The sequence below is a fragment of the Haliotis asinina genome, chromosome 6 (assembly GCF_037392515.1).
Source record: "Haliotis asinina isolate JCU_RB_2024 chromosome 6, JCU_Hal_asi_v2, whole genome shotgun sequence".
Lineage (NCBI taxonomy): Eukaryota > Metazoa > Mollusca > Gastropoda > Lepetellida > Haliotidae > Haliotis > Haliotis asinina.
In genome coordinates, this window is record NC_090285.1 from 6,104,138 (window position 1) to 6,127,350 (window position 23,213).

Consider the following 23,213-nt stretch of genomic DNA (forward strand, 5'->3'; position numbering starts at 1 on the left):
TGCAACTTCCAATTAACACTAAATTATGCAGTTGAGAAAGGAATTGTGTGTTTTTGTAAAACTTATTTCCCCAAGGAGTCATGAGTCTCAATTACTTTGCAGCTATTTCCCTACAACTACCTCTGGTGGCTACACAAACTGTCATTGCCAATTCTAACAACCTCACACATTTGTGGGCTGAAGCTCACCTGCATGACTCAGAATTTAATCTGAATTGATTGTAGAGTGCCAAAATTCAAACTGTATCTTGTAGCTGTCTTGAAGCAAGCTAGTCAGAGTAATCTTTGGTAGGAATTATGGTAGATATCACACACTAGCATAGCACAGTGAGTGAGTGAGTGAGTGAGTGAGTGAGTGAGTGAGTGAGTGCTCTAACCACTAGGCTACCCTACTGCCCCTCTATGCCCGACAACACCATCAGTCAATGAGGCTAACCTAGGAGTGCTGGGAGAAAGTACAATATTAAAGACACAATATATCTCTTCCTGCTTGTAAGCTACTGTTCTGTATGGTACTTTTAGCCATACTACGACAACACGACAATTGGGGACACCAGAAATGTGTTTCACACATTGTACTTGAGTAGGAATTTGAACCTGGGTCTTTGTATGATGAAGACACTATACCAGTTAACCATCGTCCTTATTAAAGGCAAATTTAGCTTCATAAAAATATATTTCTCTGCAGTGTGCTGCTGTATCCTTCAAGAGGGTGGATTGAGGGGTAGATCTCTGACCAGTGTCCATTTCGGCAAAGCTGTGAACATTAATTTCACTCACCAATTCACTCACCAGGGCAGGCATACTCTACATGTTATATCAAAAACACCCAACTTACCTGAAGAAGTAGAAATACACAGCAGAGGCGATACTGAAGAGAAGGACCTGCAACATAAAAACTTGTGTTTAGCGTAAAAACTGGGCAGAACAGCACCATGACTGCGAAATGCGGAGACCATACAACGAATCTTAATCACAAACATTGGCAAGTCTAGTATAGGAAAATCAGCAAAACAAGAGTTTGCTACTAACATGGAAATATCCCCCATTGCTAAAGAAGAATGAAATATTTATAACATATTCACTACTTTTTACTCTTTGCTCAAACACAAGATGCATGAAATGACTGCTGTCTGGAAATCACCCAATGTAGGCTGTCAACAAAATTGATGATATTGGTTGCAATGTTTTATGGAATATTGCATTAACAAAAGTTCGCAAAGGCAACAAAGTGTTGGGGACATATTGAAAACAAGATCAAGGTAACCCAAATCGACTGGTGTCTGCCTAATTCCCCAATGTATGCTGTCATCAAATTTGAAGACATTGGGTACAACAGTTCATGAGATATCGTGTTAACAAGAGTTTAAAGAGTAGTCAAAGAATCATGGACCATGAAAATAAGGTCAAGGTCACCCATTCCCCCAATGTAGGTTGCAACCAAATTTTAAGACGTTGTGTACAACAGTTCATGAGATCACATTAACACATGTTTAAAGAGTGCTCAAAGAGACTTGAAAATAAGGTCAAGGTCAACAAAAGCAATGGGTGTCAGCGTAATCTTCCAATGTAAACTGTCACCAAATCTGAAGACATTAGGTACAACAGTTCATGAGATGTCACATTAACAAGAGTTTGGAGAGTGGTCAAAGAGCCATGGTGACCTTGAAAATAAGGTCAAGGTGAACAAAATTGACTGAGTGTTTGAGCATTCCCCCAATGTAGGCTGTTACCAAATTTGAAGACATTCGGTACAACTGTTCATGAGATATATCGCGTTAGCAAAATATGGAGTTACATACATACTGATGGACGCTGTTGGGGTGGGGAACAACAAACAAAATCATGTTCACAGAGGAGAGAAATGTAGTACAATATGTACAGTGTAGTACAATCTTGACTTATTTGATTAATAGGCCTACCCCATTTTTTAAAAAGATATGGCATGAAAATGTTTTGATTTAACTTTTATACACAAAACAAACAACAAAAAATATATTCATAACAATTTTAGTAAATGAACCTTAACAAAATTACCCCCAACAACATTTATTAGTTCAGTCATTTGCAAAATGCTTCAGAGAAAGTGAGAATTTGACAACAAAGTGACCTATAATTATGCACACCATTTAGATGCTATTTTAACATATGCAAACAGACATTACACTGTAATGAGAGATAACTCAAGTGTATGAGAAATGTATTTATTTTTTAAATAATCCATGCTCGAATTTGGATAAAACCTAAAATCAACTGATGGTCAATTGGAAAATACTGTTTAGGTTTTTCTACTTTATATGAAGAATATTAGTACATTTATTTTTAAGATGAAATGTTAATGAAAAATAAACATACGTTATTTATATCATGTTTATCTAGTCTGTACCTGTTGTGACAAGGACTGTGAACATTCCATAGTAAGTCAGTGTGATGGTTGGGGAAGCCATGAACTACTGCAGGTCCTTGACATGGCAGCATATGTGGGACCAATGTTTGGTTTTCAATTATCAATTATTCAATTATCCGTAAAAACATTTAGTGTTTCAATTAACCATGCCATCTGGTAGAAACAAAAACACCATTTGGAAGTAAAAACTAAAACAAAAACAAAACACCTACCATCAGGTAAATCCAACCACACTATTTGGTAGACAACCAACCACACCATCTAGTAGAAACAACCACCCCATTTGGTAAAACCACCATTTGGTACAACCAACCACACTATTTGGTAGACAACCAACCACACCATCTAGTAGAAACAACCACCCCATTTGGTAAAACCACCATTTGGTACAACCAACCACACTATTTGGTAGACAACCAACCACACCATCTAGTAGAAACAACCACCCCATTTGGTAAAACCACCATTTGGTACAACCAACCACATCATTTGGCTTATCTGTTGTTTAACACCACACTCAGCAATTTGTAAACTATATGACAGTGGTTTGTAAATAATCAAATTTTGACCAGACAATCCAGTGATCAACATCATGAGCATTGATCAGTGCAGTTCAGATACCATGACATGAGTCAACTAAGTTAATGAGCCTAACCACCCGATCCCATTAGTTGCCTTTTACAACAAGCATGGGTTACTGAAGATCAATTCTAACCCAGATCTTCACAGGTAGCATTGATATGGCACATCCAACCACATCATTTATTTGTGACATACCCAAGTGAAAAACACAATCAGTATCACATGACAGCATCAAACCAGCATCTAGAACTACATTTATTACATAATACACTATGTTTTAATCATAACTATATTTGTGACAACAATGATATATGAGCATGTCTGCTGTATGATTATTTAAACATAAAGTCTGCTGACTCCATCTCATCATTCAAATGACTCCTCAAGACATACCTTGTCAGTTTCTAAATCTCAATATCTTCCTCCAACAACTTCATTATGCAGCTGTTGAGCAGGCTATGCCTGGAAACTAGGCGCTCTATAAATTAATTATTATTATTATTCATTATTATTACTATGAGTTCATACAAAGTCTTTACATACATGCAAGTCTGATCTCCTACTTCTGATTTACTATTATTGAATTACATGTTTCTATGACATATTCTACACTGAAAGTCTGAATTGATGAATCTATTGTTTTATTTACATTCTTTACACACTGCTGCAGGTACATTCACAAGAGTTAGTTTGTGAGTTATCATTGCTTAACGTCACACCAGCAATCAGGTTACTGATAACGTAAGCACAAATCAGAAGATAACAAAGCGAGCCAAGAGAAAAATATGTTGCCTGTGGCTATGGCAGATGATCTCAGTACAATAACTGACAGAATTACCGACATCATGTGAAATACCTTGATACCTATTAACCCTAAATAACATCATACAGCAGACATGCTCATAAATCTCAGAGTGATCCCTACAGATGTCGGTTTGCCGCTGATAACCACGCTAATGAAATAACCAGCCTGGGGCTGACCATCACTCCCAGCTACAGGATACAGACATTTCCTAACACATCACTTTTAAAGAACACTCCGGAGTTTCCAGCTAAGTACATATGACTCCAGTTTCAATAATAAGGTATTTGGGGTAGTTTTTGTTAAATTACTTGGCATTTATTAGTGATCTGGAAGGACTGTCTGCCATAAAACCATCCCGGTTGTATGTAACTTATTGCCCTATACAGCCAGGGACCTTGTTATCACGCATCACTACAAATACCTCACTTACACAAACATGATCTTCTATGCATGATCTGCATTTCATTTCCTATCTGATTCATTATCATACATTTAGGCACAGCATGTTCAATTTGTCACATGCCAAATCCCATTCCAGTATTCAAATCCAAAGTTGATTCTATACGTTACTGTCAGCTACATGTATTCGGCATACAAACATGTTTATGAATTCACACATAAAATTCCTATGCAGAGGAATAATTTCAGAAATAAATAAATTCTTCAGAATAAGACATCAAATGAAGATACCCTGCATGAAGATACCCTAGATGTTGATGTTGATGTTGATGTACCAATTCCTGTACAAAATCTTAAGAACAGTGGTATTGGGTATTTAACACAGAGTCTTCAGAAACATTGATTTGTTTTCATTACCATAGACTACAGGGACAGCTACCATGTGTACTACTCATGCCGTTTCTATCAAAATCAAAACATTATATCAAGTCTTATTTAATGGCATGTAAAGGAATTAAACACAACAAGGTCAGGCCAGTTTTGGCAGGTGACAGTGAAGATTTATAGCCACAGTTATCGTGAGGAGTATAGCCATATGGTCTTTTCTAACTGACTTATCAGTGTAGCTGTAAGCTCAATGATTGACAGGTCGTCATTTGCCTAGCCCCACCCCCTGGTTCTGCCTTCACATAAATCACACCTATTAACAGTGGTATTGGCAGGTGTGGAGTTGTCTCCCTTGGGCTGAGCCACTGTGTTTACACCTTGACAAAGCCCAGCTGACATGGACTAAACACAGGTATCCTGTCTCGAAATAACAAGTGTTCTCTGTCAGACTTTCCTCTTAACCCTTGCCACAATTCTGTGAATGTGGGCAGTAATAAAACTGAGTTATACTCTGCCAGTGCACTTAACCCCATTTCAAAATACCATACATGCGTTCATATTCGCATGCTTTCATTCACAAAAATTACCATAAAAAACATTCTCCCTGCATTAAGATTGATGATTAATGGTATCTGCAATGGAGTTTTTATGGGACTTGTTTGATCAGTAATTACAACAAGCCTCAAGTGTGTGTGCTGACAGAAATGTACCCGTCTAATACATTGAGATGACAAATCAATGCTCGCTGGGCTATTTGTTTAAAACATTTCCATGAATGGCAGGCAGATTATCATTGTTCAATAGCAAAGCTAATTTGCCTTGATAACTGGTAAACCCATCAGGTGCTCAGGATTGTAGAATAGTGACGTGTTCGTGTACGACTACCTGTAATGGACTCTATAACAGGGACAGACCAATTACAACACATTCAAGTGAACATTCCTTGCAGCTTTCATCACCACAAAAACTCAATACTGCCGATATGTCCCCGTTATATCATGCCATGATTGCAGGAGCAAGTTTTAAACAATGTTTGGCATGCCATGAATCATTGTCTTGAATTATTCTGGAATTTCTTTCATTTATTAATCATTACTTTAAAAGTGAAAGAAACGACGAGAAAATGTTCATGAATAATTTGTAAAAATAAAAACAATTTGGGATGTGAATGTAATTTGGATATCAGTGTTTGTTCATAGAAAGATGTCATTTTTTAATGGATATTTTATGACAGACTCAGGCAACTGAAAAAAAAAACAAGCGTCAGAACAAATTTGGGCAAAAAAAAAAGGATTTAACCCCACCAGTGCTCAGTGTCAGTGATTATTTACAGGTCATACATTGTAAAGCATATTCGGAAAATAAACACCAAAAGCAAGCATTAGCTGAGGAGAAACCTGTCATTTTTTAATCTAACCATTTAAATTTCCAGGGACTGGATTGGTGTCTGTATTAGTGACAGGATAATGTTGCGTTTACCTCTTCAAAACAAACATGTGTTTAGGATATCCTGAAGGTTAAGCAACTAACAATTTTATTTTTTTTTATAAAACGAGGTAACATTTTTTTGTTCCCAGGAGTTTCTAAAATATGTTACACTTTTTTATAACATCAAATCAACCTATTCCTCCAGCAATGTGGACTAAGAGCAGTTATCTTGAAAATATCATTAAAAACATAAAAGAAGACAAGATGTCACTGCTGTGCTATGAATGAATTCAAGAACTCTGGAAACATTACTTCAGTGAGTTTTTTGATTGCTTAAATTCTCAGTTTCTCATATAAATTTGTAAATATATTTCATGGTTAGATTTGGAAATGCTATACATTATAAATATATTTCATCCTTTTTATAAATGGAGACTCCCTCAGCCTACCAGCAGTGGAAAGTCTTTATTCATTCCAATCAACAACTAGAGTGATGATTGGTGATTAGGCTAACAGTTTCCATTACGAGATACCAGACCTGCCTCATCTTGACCTAAAATTAGCAAGGACAAAAGGAAGCTATTTTTAACGTTTCTGCTAACTAAATGTATTTCCTGTTAAAGGTAAGGTTTATACAATGTTCTTTACAACTGGTAGACTTCAAATTTTTGAAAATATACTGTACAACGCAAGTTAACACAAACAATTGAAAGGCTGTGTGTTGCAATTTTATCACAGACAACAGCTGTAAGAACAAACTGGGTGTGCTTTAACTTCTTTTGAGAACGAAAAACTAATCATACCACTCACACACATATTTCCTGTCCTAAATGACACATTTATCAATTAATTCTCGCTGCTCCACTGGTACCAATATCTCAGCTCTAGTGTCACAACTGAATGAAAAAAAAAAAGAACTTTGTGACAAAGGCCCTACTTCAGACATTTCAGCTGTATTGTTCTCTGATACCTGTTTGTACTAGATAATTTGACTAACGTTTATCTTCAGGGCTCCCTCTTCAGAAGGCATGTTAACATAAGCAGCGGCGTATCTTCCATGTCCCAACTGAAGGTGGAACAAGTGAGGCGTTGAGTGGTCAGTGCCTCTACTCCACATGTATGATAACCCCATGATTTATGCTTCAGTCTGCCTACACTATTCAGCATCAGGACTATTTACGACCTTTTTCAGCAAATTGTGCCATAAAAGTGTCAGTATGTTAGTGGAGTGGTTTATCAGACTCCATTGAGACCAGTCTCAGCCACTTCTGACCGACAGATGTTGCTAGAGCATAAAACTGACAAAAAAAACTACTTCACCAATCAACCCCCTGCTTCTCGCCCCCAAATCGTAACTCCACACTCTACACTACCAAGGTCCCCCTTTTTCATTTTGTCTACACTGTAGCTTTTCCTGTGTACCTCTGCCTTCACTCTGTAGACAATCAGTTGTTTAGTTCATTTCAGCTTTCTCTCTACTTGTTATTAATACCAGAGACCATATATGGGTATATGGCCTCTGTTAATACTTTGTTTTCTCTCTACAACTTGAAGCCCATGTTAGTGATTTATGAAAGGTAACCATTGGGAACAGGAATCTCCATTGATTTCATGTCCCAGTATCAGGCACAACATTTGGTGGATGAAATGTGCACACCTATACATAGGGCTTGTAGAAGTGGCTGGATTGAGCACATCTAGACTGACTTAAGGCTCCCAGAAATGGATGGAATGAACACACCTTGACTCACATGAGGTTCTTTGAGTAGACGGGCTGAACAAAACTAGACTTATAGGAGGCTTTCATTATTGGATGCAGTGAACACAATTAAGCTTACATGGGTCTCTTTGAAGCAAATGGGCTGATACCAAAGCTTTCATAAACTACCATTCAACAGAGTTTGACCTTCTTTGTTTAGTCCTTGACACATGATGACTCCTTGTCATACTCCTCAGGTTGTTCATGCAGCTCGTCATGGACACACCAAAGCAATCACCTTTTTGTATTTTTCAAATTGGTCTTCGTTTATTTCCATTCCCCTTCCTCCCCTTGTTCCGCGTAATGTACTTCCTGTGTTCTGTCCTCTTCCTGTCATGCAATTATCTGTCATGTTTGTCATAAACAAATCAAGTAGCTAGACTTTCGGGAATTCCAACACATAACGAAAAGTAGGAATTTATACAAACTACATGGAATATACATGATGTGTTATACCCCTGTACTATAATTTTACACAGTCCTTCATTACGATGTGTTACAACACAGGCATCTGTTGAGACATAATTAACATAATCTAGTTGCCACAGGTTTTTTATTTTTCATATTTTCTGCTCTTGCATTATGGGAATGCCATGTCTGCCATAATGTTTTCTCTGATGCTGTGATGGTAATATGGGAAATATTATTTAATGAGTAATAAAGGTAGAACATAGTATCAGGATGGTCAAAAAGTTACTCTAATTTTATTAGGAGCTTCAAATGTTATCTTGTTCAAATATTGAAATGTTCATGCATTAAATTTGGAATAAAACACCCAAAAATAGATTAGGTTTATTGAATGTATCACTAATTATTCAAAAATCTTTCATTATAATTACAATTTCAAATGAATTTTGTGTGTGAATCTCTTCATATTGTTTCCAAGACATTATACTGCATATGATTTGTGAAATTGTTCCATGGATCATTGGTATGTGCATTTCTATATCTTTGTACCTACTGTGTTGAAATTGTAGTTGATAGAATACTGTCTCTGTTTCTTCGTGGAATGCTATGCAATAAAATAAGTCACCTTATCTTACACTATGTCACCTTGTCCTGTTGTTCCTTCAATGATATATATGAAATAAATTCTCATTTTCTTATGGAACTAGAGCATATTGTTCGAAGACAATGGTGCTTTATGTAATTTATGGTCCCCCTAACCACCACTATCCTTAAAACAGTCACAATGTCTCAAATTAGAATGTTAACTTTAATTTTACATCAAATTCTGCATTTTTGACAATGGTGTAGTTACTTTGTAGGGTGGTGTGCATCAATTACAGGAAACTTTCTGATGGTTATACTTCAATTCATATTGTCACTAATGTAAACTTTGCCAGCATGATGAGACTATGCATGATGTTAAAAGACACTGATATATTCTGAAGAGTTACCCTTCCTTTAGAAGGTCAGCGTGGTGCCAGTGTACACTCTAATTGTCCAACAATGCAACTGACACTAACAAATCACAGCATGCATGAGGGACCTGTGATGAGTGTCGCCTGATCTCATCAATATGACTAAAAAGTTCTCTACATTTAGTCCAAGATGACCGACACAAGTGGCAGATCCGTTTCTGTACAACGTCTCCTTGCTATTAAAAAATTTATTCCTTAATTAGAAAAGGTAGGACATTAATTAGGTTTCCCCAAAATATATACACTCCTTTTTACAAGGAGACATTGTTTTTACACCATGTAGTAAACAACTAAGCCAGTTCATCCTGTTAATACATGGGAACACATGTGATAAACAATACAATATCCCCAGCTCATTTATCTGTAATACTGTATAACAAAACATAATAATTAACATACCAAAAGACAAAATCCATATAAAACAAGAAAGATAAGTACATTGCACTGTACAATTTTCAGTTGGCAGTTTTATTACATAATGTCTTTGTGAATCGTGTAACGTCTTAGAAGATGAGCAACACTACTTTTATGTACAAGAAAGAGAAACACCTCCATTTATAATCTTTAATCGTAGTCAAGCATTTGCTACAATCTGCAAAAAGAACAATTTTTGAGAAGTTTTACAAAACAGATGTCAAGAAACAATCACCCAGACATGCCATCATACCTACAATATTAAATAAATGTACTATATTATGAGAGTTTCTGCATGTTGTTTCCATGACATTACACTGAACATGTCTCTGAATGGGAAAATGTAGCTTCTTGATATGAGAATTGTAACTGTGTATATACATATGTTTTATTTCTATTTCTTGTAGCTTACAAAATATTAACAATATTTTTTCATGGAATGTTATGCAATAAAATCTGTATATAATTATGTCAGGGGTCACCCTTAATGTTATCGACAAAGAAAATATGCATATTATAAAATTGCAAAAGTCATTATCACTGGGATTTGCCAGGAAAACCTGAAGTGTGTAGTAAAAATAAATCTTGAACTTCGTAGACATGAGGTAAGAAATAGTATTAGTTTGGCCCTGTTCTCATCAATCACTTGCCAACACAGCCACAAAACTCTTCCAGGCCCAGAATTTCAAGTCTGTCATAGCTAAAAAGAGTATGTGACCCTCATTAGCGGAGCAGAGTTTTGACCTAAAACCCAGGAACCAGGGTCAGGAGATGTTTGAAAACATACTAAATTAAGCTCCTCTCGGAAATGACAGATGAGGCAACAGATCCACGTCTGCTCCCAACCTCCCGAAGACACAAGATGGCCGCCTGATCTGTGGGTGCTGTGTTAAGTGAAGCGGGTGTCTGCCTTGCCCTCACTCACTGCTGACAACCTCAACTAATGAGAAAGCCCTGTGTAAACAAACATAGCCCTATTATCAATTCTTCTATGATGTTGATATATTACGCTGAGTGGCCCTGATCCATCCATCGTCCCTTACATCACTCATTCCGCTTGTCCCAACTAAATTGAATGGTCTTTATTCCAGGTTGGATAAATCAGCATCAACCAGACTCAAGATAGACTGAATTCTGAAGCCAAAAAAACTCATTTTTGATCTGTCTGGGAGAAGAACAATACACCAGGAAAGTTGAATATTTCAATTTTGAAGGTCAGTATTAATGTAAATGAACTGCCAGACTCCAGCTGTAATGGATGGCAGTCATCAGTGAAAAGGAAGAAGAAAGAAAGGATGTCTAAACACATGAATCTGGTTCTCACTCATGACCTCGAACTGATGCTTGAGTCTGTGTTCTGTCCCAAAATACAGTGTGAAAAAGGTTCATGTTCAGAAGGCAATGATTAACAATACTAATCTCAGCTGGCAGAGAATATGATTTGTCACTTGTTTCACAACAACAGATTAACGTATGAATATTGTTCAAATTTTATGTAATATCCTTAAAATTGGATAAGGAGAAGAGAAAGAATCACTGAATTACTTCAGAAGCAGTGAAGGTTCAACAGAAGACTCCAATGCTTGTCCAGTTTGATACGACCCATGAAGGTCCCGGGGTAGAATAGGCCTTCAGCAACCCATGCTTGCCATAAAAGGTCACTATATGCTTGTTGTAAGAAGTGACTAATGGGATTGGTTGACACATGTCATCGGTTCCCAATTGCGCAGATCAATGCTGATGTTGTTGATCACTGAATTGTCTGATCCAGACTTGACTATTTACAGACCGTTGCCTCATAGATGGAATATTGCTGAGTGCGGCGTAAAACTAAACTCACTTACTCATCAGTTTGATACAAATCAGAAATTATGTCAATCACAGGATTGTCCAGACCAGTCTCTGTGTTTGCAGACTGTCACAATATTACCTAAATATAAGCTGAATGCGGCAGAAAAAGACAAGGCCACGTTTGATGTACAAGTTTGAACGTCTCAAAGAAGTTAAGTCAAACATCAAGCTGAAACAGCTGTTTCCATCAAACTATCACAAAGTGGCGAAACAGTTCTCTTTCTACACCAAACAACCATCTTGAGGGAACCAGTGGACATTCGTGAAAATGACAAGAAATGATTCCTGGATAGCTTATGACTGTATGAATATTAATTTGAAAAATGGAAGGTAAAAAAAAAGGAAAACTGTGTTTACAGAGTAGTTGGTACAAGAACAATCACGGTAGTCGTGATGAATGATTTTGCCAGAATAAAAGAAGAATATACTCCATGTACACAACCGATGTACCTTGAACCAAACTGTAAATTTTCATCACATGCTGTCACATTTCACTTGGCAAGAAAAACATGGTTTACAAACTATACACTCAATAAAAATGGCATGCCTGACATTGCATAAGGCTTGAAATTTAGGCCGTACAAAATTTAGATAATTAATTGGAAAGCAGCATTTGAGACAGAGCTGATGTGCGACTAGTGATGAGATGTGAATGTTGAGCAAGAACATCTATCCTCATTACAAACAGTCACGTAATCAACCTTGCACAGATAAACTGCTTTCTGCCCCAAACATCATGCATCACAAAACAGTATCAGGGAATAACTGTTTATGTACACAAGACCTGTGATTTTGGCCCTCAGTAACCCATGCTTGTCGTATGAGGCGGCACCAACGGGATCAGGTGGTCTGGTTCGCTGACTGTGTTGACACATGTCATCGGTTTCCAATTGCACAGATCGATGCTCATGCTGTTGATCACTAGACTGTTAGACTTGATTGCTTACAGACCACCGCCATATAGCTGGATTATTGATGAGTGTGGTGTAAAACTAAATTCACTCACTAGTGTACACAATCAGTTTTAACCAGTCCAGGTGTGTTCCATCTCTGAGTTTTAATATCGCTTTTGGTGTTCGTGCTTGATATAATGGATGGGTGGGGTTGGAAGGGGTTGGGACGAGTTTAAAGTAGTACCCCTTCCATTCAATGCTGAATCTTCTATAGAAGCTAAAATACCACTGATTGTAAACTTAATGAAATTTAAAAGTGGTTGAATGTCTGACACAACAGTCCATGAAACACAGACTCATTAGAATTTACTACTGAAAGGGGCAGTGGTTAAAGCATCTGCTTGTCACGTTGAAGACATGGGTTCAAGTCCCCACATGGGTATAATGAGTGAAGTCCATTTCTGGTTTTCCCCAACTTGATATTGCTGCAATATTGCAAAAAGTGGTATAAAATGTTAGTTACTCACTAACAAAGATTTATTATATCTCTGAGTCAAGGAAGAATTACTGAAACCAGTATCTCTCTTTCCTCTCTTACCCTCTGTTTGTTTGTCCATCCATCCATCCATCCATCCATCTCTTTCCTATTTTACCCTGTCAGTCAGTCTGTTCATCCATCCTGTCCATCTGATGTCTGTCAGTCTATCTATATCTCTCTCTCTGTTAGTCTGCATGACTCCCCTGATTCCCTCTCTCAGACACATACACAACCTCACTCAGTTCTACAAATAACAGCAGTGTGAAATACAGATACAGCATACATATCTGCTAGAGATCTAAATGAAGAGTACATATCTACAAAGACGGACCTGGTGATGACATCGACATGGGCGGTGCAAGCTGGAGCGTGAAAGGGGAAGGATATATTGCTATCAGTAGAAATCTGAACAACATCATCGACAGCATCATGAACAAGAGGAACATCGCTGTTGATGTATCAAGTATACAGCAGCAGCACCAACAGCAGCAGCAGCAGCAGCAGCCTACAATCATTCCTAGCTCATTATGGGTAATCAGGTATGAAACATTTGTGTAAGGAGGTAATCCCATGTTTAGTTTGAAATTGGCGTAACATTGCCCAAGGTGTAATGAAAGCTTTCAATCAGACTCATTGGTTGTATCTGGTTATCTAAACAAGTTCAAGGTGACAGGACTGAAGTTACCTGTCTTTGGCCCCGTCCCCCCCATTAATCAGGCAGATTGACACTTTAATCAAAATCATGATATTGGCAGGCAAAACTTGCAGCCCGTGTGTTATTAGTGGCAATTTAGTGGCGTAATGATGTGGAGAAATGCAGAAACATAACGAGAAAGCAATTACTGTGTCACAGTGATGGATGGTACACAGGGACGTGTGCAATTGAGCCTTGGCCCAGGGCATGCTGAATCAACATTGCACACAAGAGCCTTGGATTGAAACTACCCTACCTAGACATGGCACAGACACACCACCTCCAAAAACATCAATTCGCTGATGTTCAATTATCTTGCTGACAAGCTGAAAAACAAACCTTGTTGAAATTAGAAAGCAGGAATGAGACTAATTTCAGTGGAGCTCCAAAAGCTCTGTCACTTGCGCCCTGTGGGACAAGTCACTTACACATGTCAAACTTGAAAGTTGAAACAGTTTAAACTCATATGTATCCGGATAAAAGAGGAGATCCCCCTCGTCTCTAATTGAGTGATTCCTCCAGTGAAGGCATAAACTATTCATGGAACATGGATCTCCCAAACTAAACATCATTAGAAAAGGTGGCCATATTGTTTTTAGAGGAACATGCCCCACATGCTCCAGGTCTGATTAATCACACTCTCAACAAGACTCTCACCTTCCTTCATTTCTCACCGAGATGCTGAGCTGGCCACAGTAATTGGATGGCATATGCAAGATATCCAGGCAAACGGACTCCCCCATTGATACATAATTCAACATGGAGCAGTAGAAAGCCTCACAAGTCAAATAAGGAATATCATGTTCACCAGACGTGTATTGTAATTTGGGCCCATGTGGAATGGAAATGCATTTTTTATTTTTTTTAAATGAAATTTAACACTTGCTTTTAGAAGGGGCAAGTGTGTGTGTGTGTGTGTGTGTGTGTGTGTGTGTGTGTGTGTGTGTGTGTGTGTGTGTGTGTGTGTGTGTGTGTGTGTGTGTGTGTGTGAGTGAGTGAGTGAGTGAGTGAGTGAGTGAGTGAGTGAAGTTAGCAATTTTACAGCATTGACAGACTTTAACAAATTTGCTTTAGGTGAGATAAACCCACTAAAGTGGCTCTTCTAACAAAATGTCAAATCAGTTGGACACAAACAATGAACTTCACACATTGGCATGGATGACAGTCATTCAACTTAAAATGGATCAGTTATATTTATCAAGGACGTTGTACTTGGTCACATGGGTACTTGGTCACATGGGTACTTGGGACTAAATGGACACATGGTTCTTGGGACTACTTGAGTACATGGTACTTGGGGCTACCTCGTCACGTGGTTCTAGGGGTTACTTGGTCACATGGTTCTCGGGGCTACTTGGTCACATGGGTACTTGGTCACATGGTGCTTGGGACTAAATGGACACATGGTTTTTGGGACTACTTGAGCACATGGTTCTTGGGGCTACCTCGTCACGTGGTTCTAGGGGTTACTTGGTCACATGGGTCTTGGGACTACTTGGTCACATGGGTCTTGGGACTGCTTGGTCACATGGTGCTTGGGGCTACTTGGTCACATGGTGCTTGGGACTACTTGGTCACATGGTGCTTGGGGCTACTTGGTCACATGGTGCTTGGGGCTACTTGGTCACATGGTGCTTGGGGCTACTTGGTCACATGGTTCTTGGGGTTACTTGGTCACGTGGTGCTTGGGGCTACTTGGTCACATGGTGCTTGGGGCTACTTGGTCACATGGTGCTTGGGGCTACTTGGTCACATGGTTCTTGGGGTTACTTGGTCACATGGTTCTTGGGGCTACTTGGTCACATGGTACTTGGGGCTACTTGGTCACATGGTGCTTGGGGCTACTTAGTCACATGGTACTTGGGGCTACTTGGTCACATGGTACTTGGGACTACTTGGTCACATGGTGCTTGGGACTACTTGGTCACATGGTGCTTGGGGCTACTTGGTCACATGGTACTTGGGACTGCTCGGTTAGAAGTGTACTTGGGGCTATTTGTTTACATGGTACTTGGGACTACTTGGTCACATGGTACTTGGGGCTACTTGGTCACATGGTTCTTGGGACTACTTGGTCACATGGTACTTGGGGCTACTTGGTCACATGGTACTTGGGGTTACTTGGTCACATGGCACTTGGGACTGCTTGATTAGAAGTGCACTTGGGACTACTTGGTCACATGGTTCTTGGGACTACTTGGTCACATGGTTCTTGGGACTGCTTGGTCACATGGTGCTTGGGGCTACTTGGTCACATGGTACTTGGGGCTACTTGGTCACATGGCACTTGGGACTGCTTGGTTAGAAGTGTGCTTGGGGTTACTAGGTCACATGGTTCTTGGGACTACTTGGTCACATGGTACTTGGGGCTACTTGGTCACATGGTACTTGGGGTTACTTGGTCACATGGTTCTTGGGACTACTTGGTCACATGGCACTTGGGACTGCTTGGTTAGAAGTGCACTTGGGGCTACTTGGTCACATGGTTCTTGGGACTACTTGGTCACATGGTACTTGGGGCTACTTGGTCACATGGTACTTGGGGTTACTTGGTCAGATGGCACTTGGGACTGCTTGGTTAGAAGTGTACTTGGGGCTACTTGGTCACATGGGTAGTTGTCACATGGGTACTTGGTTACTCGTGGGCACTGGGTTCTGTAATCAACAGTGCTGTCTATTTCTACAAACATACTGTCTGTTCACTGATATTGTATCAGTTGAAGACACATTAACAAAACCAGAAAAATGATTAGGAAACAAAACCATGCTGACATATACTATTTCTTCTACAGATTAATCGTCTTCTCGCTTTGGTCAAAAGAAACCCCAAACAAAACAGCTTTATGTTTTCATCACACTCTCCCCATCGACCCAACAGTTGATACAGAATCTTGGCACATAAATCAACACAGGGGTTTTAAGGTTGATTAATGATTGGAGGCCGTGGGGGCAGAACGTGTAAGAGAAGCTAGGTTCCCCAGTATCAGTTGGGGAAGTAATAGTTTCATTTGTGATGCCATCATTAATTCCTAGGTTCAGGCAAGTGTGGGATGCTGACATGTTGTCAGAATGGGAAATGCCAGCTGAAGATGGAACACAGTGAGTTGTTTCAGCACTGACTGCCAAGTCCACATACATTCTGTATCCAGCCGCATTCTCTTGAGATTTTACCAGGAGGTTACGAAGGACTAATTCATCTTCTTCTACCGAAAGTAAAAAAGTTCTTCTCGGTTCTTGAGTTTCAGCTGATTACAAAGCCTGGCTGGGACAGGTTGGCGATCACACCCAGTTTGTCTGTTAGGCAGGGTACCTGTGTTTTCTGTAGAGGATGTTGGTGCTGCCCCCTTGTGGCAGATACAAGTGACAGGCCAGGCTGCTGGCAGTTGTACAGCAGGAGATCTCACCAGCAGCAGATAGATATAACAGTCGCTCGCTGTCGACATACACACAAATCATGTGCAAATCTGAATTCTTCACTCTTTTTCAGCTGTTTTTGTAGGTTGCTGTTCTGATAGGCTGCAAGATTAGCTAGTTCTTGAGCAAATCTATGACAGCAATAGAAGACTTCACTTAAAGAAAAAACCTGTGGAAACAAGCAAGTAACGAAAGATGTGGGTCTCCACTGATAAAGATGATAGGAGGTGTCAACCTGGTTGGTCAGATCATGGCTTCAGATGTGTTGGCCAACTTGCCAGTCAGCAGTGAAAGGGTCTGACAGCTCAGCTGCTTGGGAATAATACAACCCACAAATCCTCTGCTTGAAAAGGGCCAAGCTTCACAATTACTATGACAAAGCTTGGCAGTACAATTAGTATGACAAATCAACTTGGCATTACAATTATGATTACAAAACTATGTCTGTAACATGGTGACATACCGTTCCACTTTTTACAAATTATCATTATGATCATATGATTACTCCATTCACTCATCATACTGAAAGCTCAGGTTCGTATCTCCACATGGATACAATATGTGAAGTTCATTTCAACCTCCATGATATTGCTAACATAAACTCACTCACTCCCTCACTCAACCAAAATTGGGTCCGCATTAAGCAATACTCTTTCAATATGACATTTTGGGAAACTGAACCTCAGATAATTAATTCTGTGATGAGCGAACACTATGAAGACAATTTTCCCTGAACTTTGTCTTTGAGAAGCAGTATGATGCAAAGCATGACTAATTGACTTTGGCATGGTTCTGTGCTTAGAATAATCATGTTTTCTGAGTTTATGGCAGTGAAAAGGAGATAACTTTCCACAGAATATGTTGTGTAGTGTGGGCTCTATATTCTGAGAAGGTAGAGGGACAGTGGGGTAGCCTAGTGGTTAAAGCATCCACTCTTCAACCTGAAGACCGGGTTTGATTCCCCAAATGGGTACAACTTGTGAAGCCCATTTCTGGTGTCCCCTGTCATGATATTGCTGGAGTATTGCATAAAACTCACTCACTCACTCTGTGTAGTAAGGATGACAAAGTTGCATCACCTGCTCAGAGCTCTATAAATTTGCCTCTTTCGATTTCAAGACTGACATGTATCGATTTATATATTTCCAATATTGACAGACAGACAGACAGACAGAGAGAGAGGAACAGATGAACTGTCAGAAAAAGACAGACAGACTGACACCATTTCCCCCCAATAGTTACTATGTTGATACACCCACTTTATTTAGATATTTACTCTAACATCCATCACTGTCATTCCATCTACATAAGCTATATAATAATACAAACTTTATCAGTGGTAAAGAAAGTAATATCTGTTAGACAGTGTCACACCAAACAACCATTATAAATATATAAAGAGTTGTTGAGAAGATCCAGTTGATTGTTTCTGTCTGCTGTTGGCTAGCATGATGTGACTTTCTTCTTTAGTACAGGGTATGATTGTTGGCAAAGTAATATCAGGAATAACATACTCATCGGTCATGAAGTAAATGAAGTGCTTTAGATGTAAACATCAAACAAATGTGAGGTTGGGTGAATAGAGAGCTGCTTTCTCTGTCGACTATTTTCTTGAACCTGGGGTTAGAAAGTCCTGATATTGCTTGAATATGAGGAGGAAGTCCTCTGGTGTGGCATGCGATGCTGTGGATCTGCTTTTGATCAACATGATGAAGAATGGTCTAGAGGAAGATAGCCTATCTCCTGACAAAGGTGCTCTGGATTCATAACGGAATATGGTTTTCATACACACTTTCCTGACATCACGATTTTCTCATGTACAAACAGACAGAAGAGAAAGATCACATATGTCAGCTCCTGCCAATCACCAACTAACCAAGCTTTTTCAAATTAGAAAGGCAGAAAGGAAAAGATCACCTTGGTGGCAAGGGTGTCAGATCAGGGAACAAGATGGAAGCCAGAGTGGCTCCTATCAAATGGAATTCCAACCACATGGGCAGAGAGACATTGGGGTTACATATAGAAACACAGAGGTCACATGGAGGGATTCAGACACATGGGTCACTTATGCTGCAAGGGTACACAGACATATGGGTCACATGGGCTGCCAGGGCACCTGTCTCTACTGGGTACACAGTCACATGGGCTGCCAGGGCACCTGTCTCTACTGGGTACACAGTCACATGGGCTGCCAGGGCACCTGTCTCTACTGGGTACACCATCACATGGGCTGCCAGGGCACCTGTCTCTACTGGGTACACCATCACATGGGCTGCCAGGGCACCTGTCTCTACTGGGTACACAGTCACATGGGCTGCCAGGGCACCTGTCTCTACTGGGTACACAGTCACATGGGCTGCCAGGGCACCTGTCTCTACTGGGTACACAGTCACATGGGCTGCCAGGGCACCTGTCTCTACTGGGTACACAGTCACATGGGCTGCCAGGGCACCTGTCTCTACTGGGTACACCATCACATGGGCTGCCAGGGCACCTGTCTCTACTGGGTACACAGTCACATGGGCTGCCAGGGCACCTGTCTCTACTGGGTACACAGTCACATGGGCTGCCAGGGCACCTGTCTCTACTGGGTACACAGTCACATGGGCTGCCAGGGCACCTGTCTCTACTGGGTACACAGTCACATGGGCTGCCAGGGCACCTGTCTCTACTGGGTACACAGTCACATGGGCTGCCAGGGCACCTTTCTCTACTGGGTACACAGTCACATGGGCTGCCAGGGCACCTTTCTCTACTGGGTACACAGTCACATGGGCTGCCAGGGCACCTCTCTCTACTGGATATACAGACACATGGGTTACATGGGCTGCCAGGGCACCTGTTTCTACTGGGTACACCATCACATGGGCTGCCAGGGCACCTCTCTCTACTGGGTATGCAGACACATGGGTTACATGGGCTGCCAGGGCACCTGTTTCTACTGGGTACACAGTCACATGGGCTGTCACAGCTTCGGTCCCTATTGGGTACAGTCACATGGACAATGGGCTGCCAGAGCCCTTGTCTCTACTGGGTACACTGACACATGGACACATGTGATGCCAGGGCACCTGTCTCTACTGTGTATACAGACACACTGGTTACATGTTGTCTGTCATACGAGTCAGACACTGTGGGATGTACCTGGGGCTAACAGTGCCAAGCACAGCAAACTAATGGAACACAACAAGTTGATGTATTCAGGGGCTTTTGATTAAAAAATAACTTCCTCTACGGCTTACAGGAACAGATCCTCAGAACAAGATTCTGAATTGGAAACAAAGCATTGTCCAGGTGAACTTCAGTACCTTGACATGTCAGGACTTTGGATGGGATGTTGCAGACAATCAATAAGGATGATTTTAGAACGCTACACTGTGAGAAAGGTGCAGGCGCCATCACCATATTACCCCATAATTTCCTCTACAATACAAGCTGTTCTGCATCACAGATGACCAGGAGTAGCAGCCATTGGAGCTTTCTCCCATCACAGTGATACACTTGTATTGTCAAACATGTTTAGAAATATGGTGACTGGGGCCAGAATTATCCCTATCTTTACCGAGGAAGTCAAAGTCATTAAGAATCTCTAGGGAGACCAGCAGACAATTTGGTACCAGTTTTATCTGATATCCAACCCTGAAATGGGTGGACAGAGCAGGAAGGGCAATATGAACATTTCACTGGCTCCCCATATTCACAGATACTGTTCCACAATGGAAAAAGTTGAATAAATATGTTATACACCAGTATATGCCTAAACACATACAGAATGATAACCAATCCAATCAGCTGACAATATTGATACCCAAAATACATTTGTTGATTCTAAACTCTACAAATTATTCGAAGAAAATATTAAATCCTCATTTCAAAACATCACACTTGAAATCTTGTAAAAGGAATGATTATAATGCATGTTTTTAAGTTAATAATTGCAATTAAATTAGAAAGTTCTCATATCGAGTAATAATTGACTTCTTCTCTGAAATGGGATTCCACACCCATCTCCTCCTGGAGTATTCCCTTACACTAAACAGCCCCCAGCAGTGTTGTAATGTCACTGTCATTAATGGCAGGTAAAAAACACATTAAAATTGGAAGACACAGTAATTTAGAAGCAAATTTGGTAATAAAAGTTCTTCGTCAAAGCCTGGGGCAACATAGACTGTTCGCGCTCCCAACTCACTGTCTGCAAAAACATGGTATCCACATTACTGTTTGATTTTTGTATTGCCAATATCAATAAAGCATACATCTACAGGCAGTGTATATAATGTGGAAAATGGACCCCAGCACATCAAGAACTTAATCAGCCAGAAGATGCTGGTGATCATCAGCTGGCATTATGAATTTGATATCAATCTCGAGGCTACTCACTTACAGTTTTATTGTCCATTAGAATGTCATGTGAGAAACGGAAAGAATTCAAAATGTTGAAGATTTGTTTCAGCCAGAGCTTAAAGGAGAATATTGAAATGAAAATGATAACATATGTGATCTCTCTGAACAAACATGAAGAATGTTAGTTTTGATATATGAGGTTAATAAACATTTCATTTTCCAGCTTAATCTAAGTAGACAAAGTTATAAGTAAGGTTAGTTATGTTCAAGATCCAAAAAAAATAGTTCAAAATCTTTTTTCATAAAGTTAATTGTAGTGTTTTGTGGTGTTGTGTTGTGTTGTGTTTTATGGAGTTTTGTAGTGGTTTTTTGGGTTTTTTTGGTTGCATTGTGCTGCATGGTGTTTTCTAGTGTTGTGTGGGGTTGTGTTGTGTTGTGTTTTATGGAGTTTTGTAGTGGTTTTGGAGTTTTTTTTGGTTGCATTGTGCTGCATGGTGTTTTCTAGTGTTGTGTGGGGTTGTGCTGTGTTGTGTTTCATGGAGTTTTGTAGTGGTTTTGGGGTTTTTTTGGTTGCACTGTGCTGCATGGTGTTTTCTAGTGTTGTGTTGTCTTTTATGGAGTTTTGTAGTGGTTTGGGGTTTTTTTGGTTGCACTGTGCTGCATGGTGTTTTCTAGTGTTGTGTGGGGTTGTGTTGTGTTGTGTTTTATGGAGTTTTGTAGTGGTTTTGGGGTTTTTTTGGTTGCATTGTGCTGCATGATGTTTTCTAGTGTTGTGCGGGGTTGTGCTGTGTTGTGTTTTAGGGAGTTTTGTAGTGGTGTTGGTTTTTTTTGTTGTTGCATTGTGCTGCATGGTGTTTTCTAGTGTTGTGTGGGGTTGTGCTGTGTTGTGTTTTATGGAGTTTTGTAGTGGTTTTGGGTTTTTTTTGGTTGCATTGTGCTGCATGGTGTTTTCTAGTGTTGTGTGTGGTTGTGTTGTGTTTTATGGAGTTTTGTAGTGGTTTTGGGTTTTTTTTGGTTGCATTGTGCTGCATGGTGTTTTCTAGTGTTGTGTGGGGTTGTGTTGTGTTTTATGGAGTTTTGTAGTGGTTTTGGGTTTTTTTTGGTTGCATTGTGCTGCATGGTGTTTTCTAGTGTTGTGTTGTGTTGTGTTGTGTTGTGTTTTAGGGAGTTTTGTAGTGGTTTTGGGTTTTTTTTGGTTGCATTGTGCTGCATGGTGGTTTCTAGTGTTGTGTGGGGTTGTGTTGTGTTGTGTTTTAGGGAGTTTTGTAGTGGTTTTTGGTTTTTTTGGGTTGCATTTTGCTGCATGGTGTTTTCTAGTGTTGTGTGGGGTTGTGCTGACAGACATCATCATGGACTAATGCTGAGTTCCTGAATATATACAATTTTGATAGTAACAAATAAACCCTTTTAAACTGAAAACGGCCAGGTAACCTGGAGAAATCTGGACATGCTTTATTTAGCATCTTTAGCATTTCAATGAGGGCAAGGCTGTAAGGAAAATAATATGGTTCACAGACTGTGAGACAGACTAGACTCAAATGAGCATCATACTGTGGGTTGTTTAAAGGTATTAGGTGGTCTTGTGTGAAAAGTATGGTGTATTGTAGAGTTTTTTTATTTTGTTTAGACTAACGCTTAGTCCTAGAATATTTATAATTTTGATACAAATACATCCATTTTGTTTAAAAAGGAGCCCAGCGAGTTGGGAGATTCATGCTTGGACCGGAGGAAATCTAGACTTGCTTCATTTCAGTCTTCAGCATTGCAGAGAGGGCTAAGCATGGGGGAAAACAATGTGGTTCAAGGACTGTGAGACAGACAAACATGATCAGTGTGCCTTGGAAATTTGAATCAGCAGATCCTGGCCTGTGCAAG

The 23,213-nt window shown here is 39.9% G+C and overlaps 1 protein-coding gene across 1 annotated transcript in view; it reads right to left on the reverse strand.

The window, feature by feature from the left end:
- LOC137287490 (transmembrane protein 135-like) overlaps positions 1-23,213 on the reverse strand; it is a 174,349-nt gene that overhangs the window by 65,532 nt on the left and 85,604 nt on the right. The window contains exon 6 of the mRNA XM_067819823.1: positions 838-884. Coding sequence (XP_067675924.1) covers positions 838-884 — 47 coding nt within the window. The remainder of the gene's footprint in view (positions 1-837; positions 885-23,213) is intronic.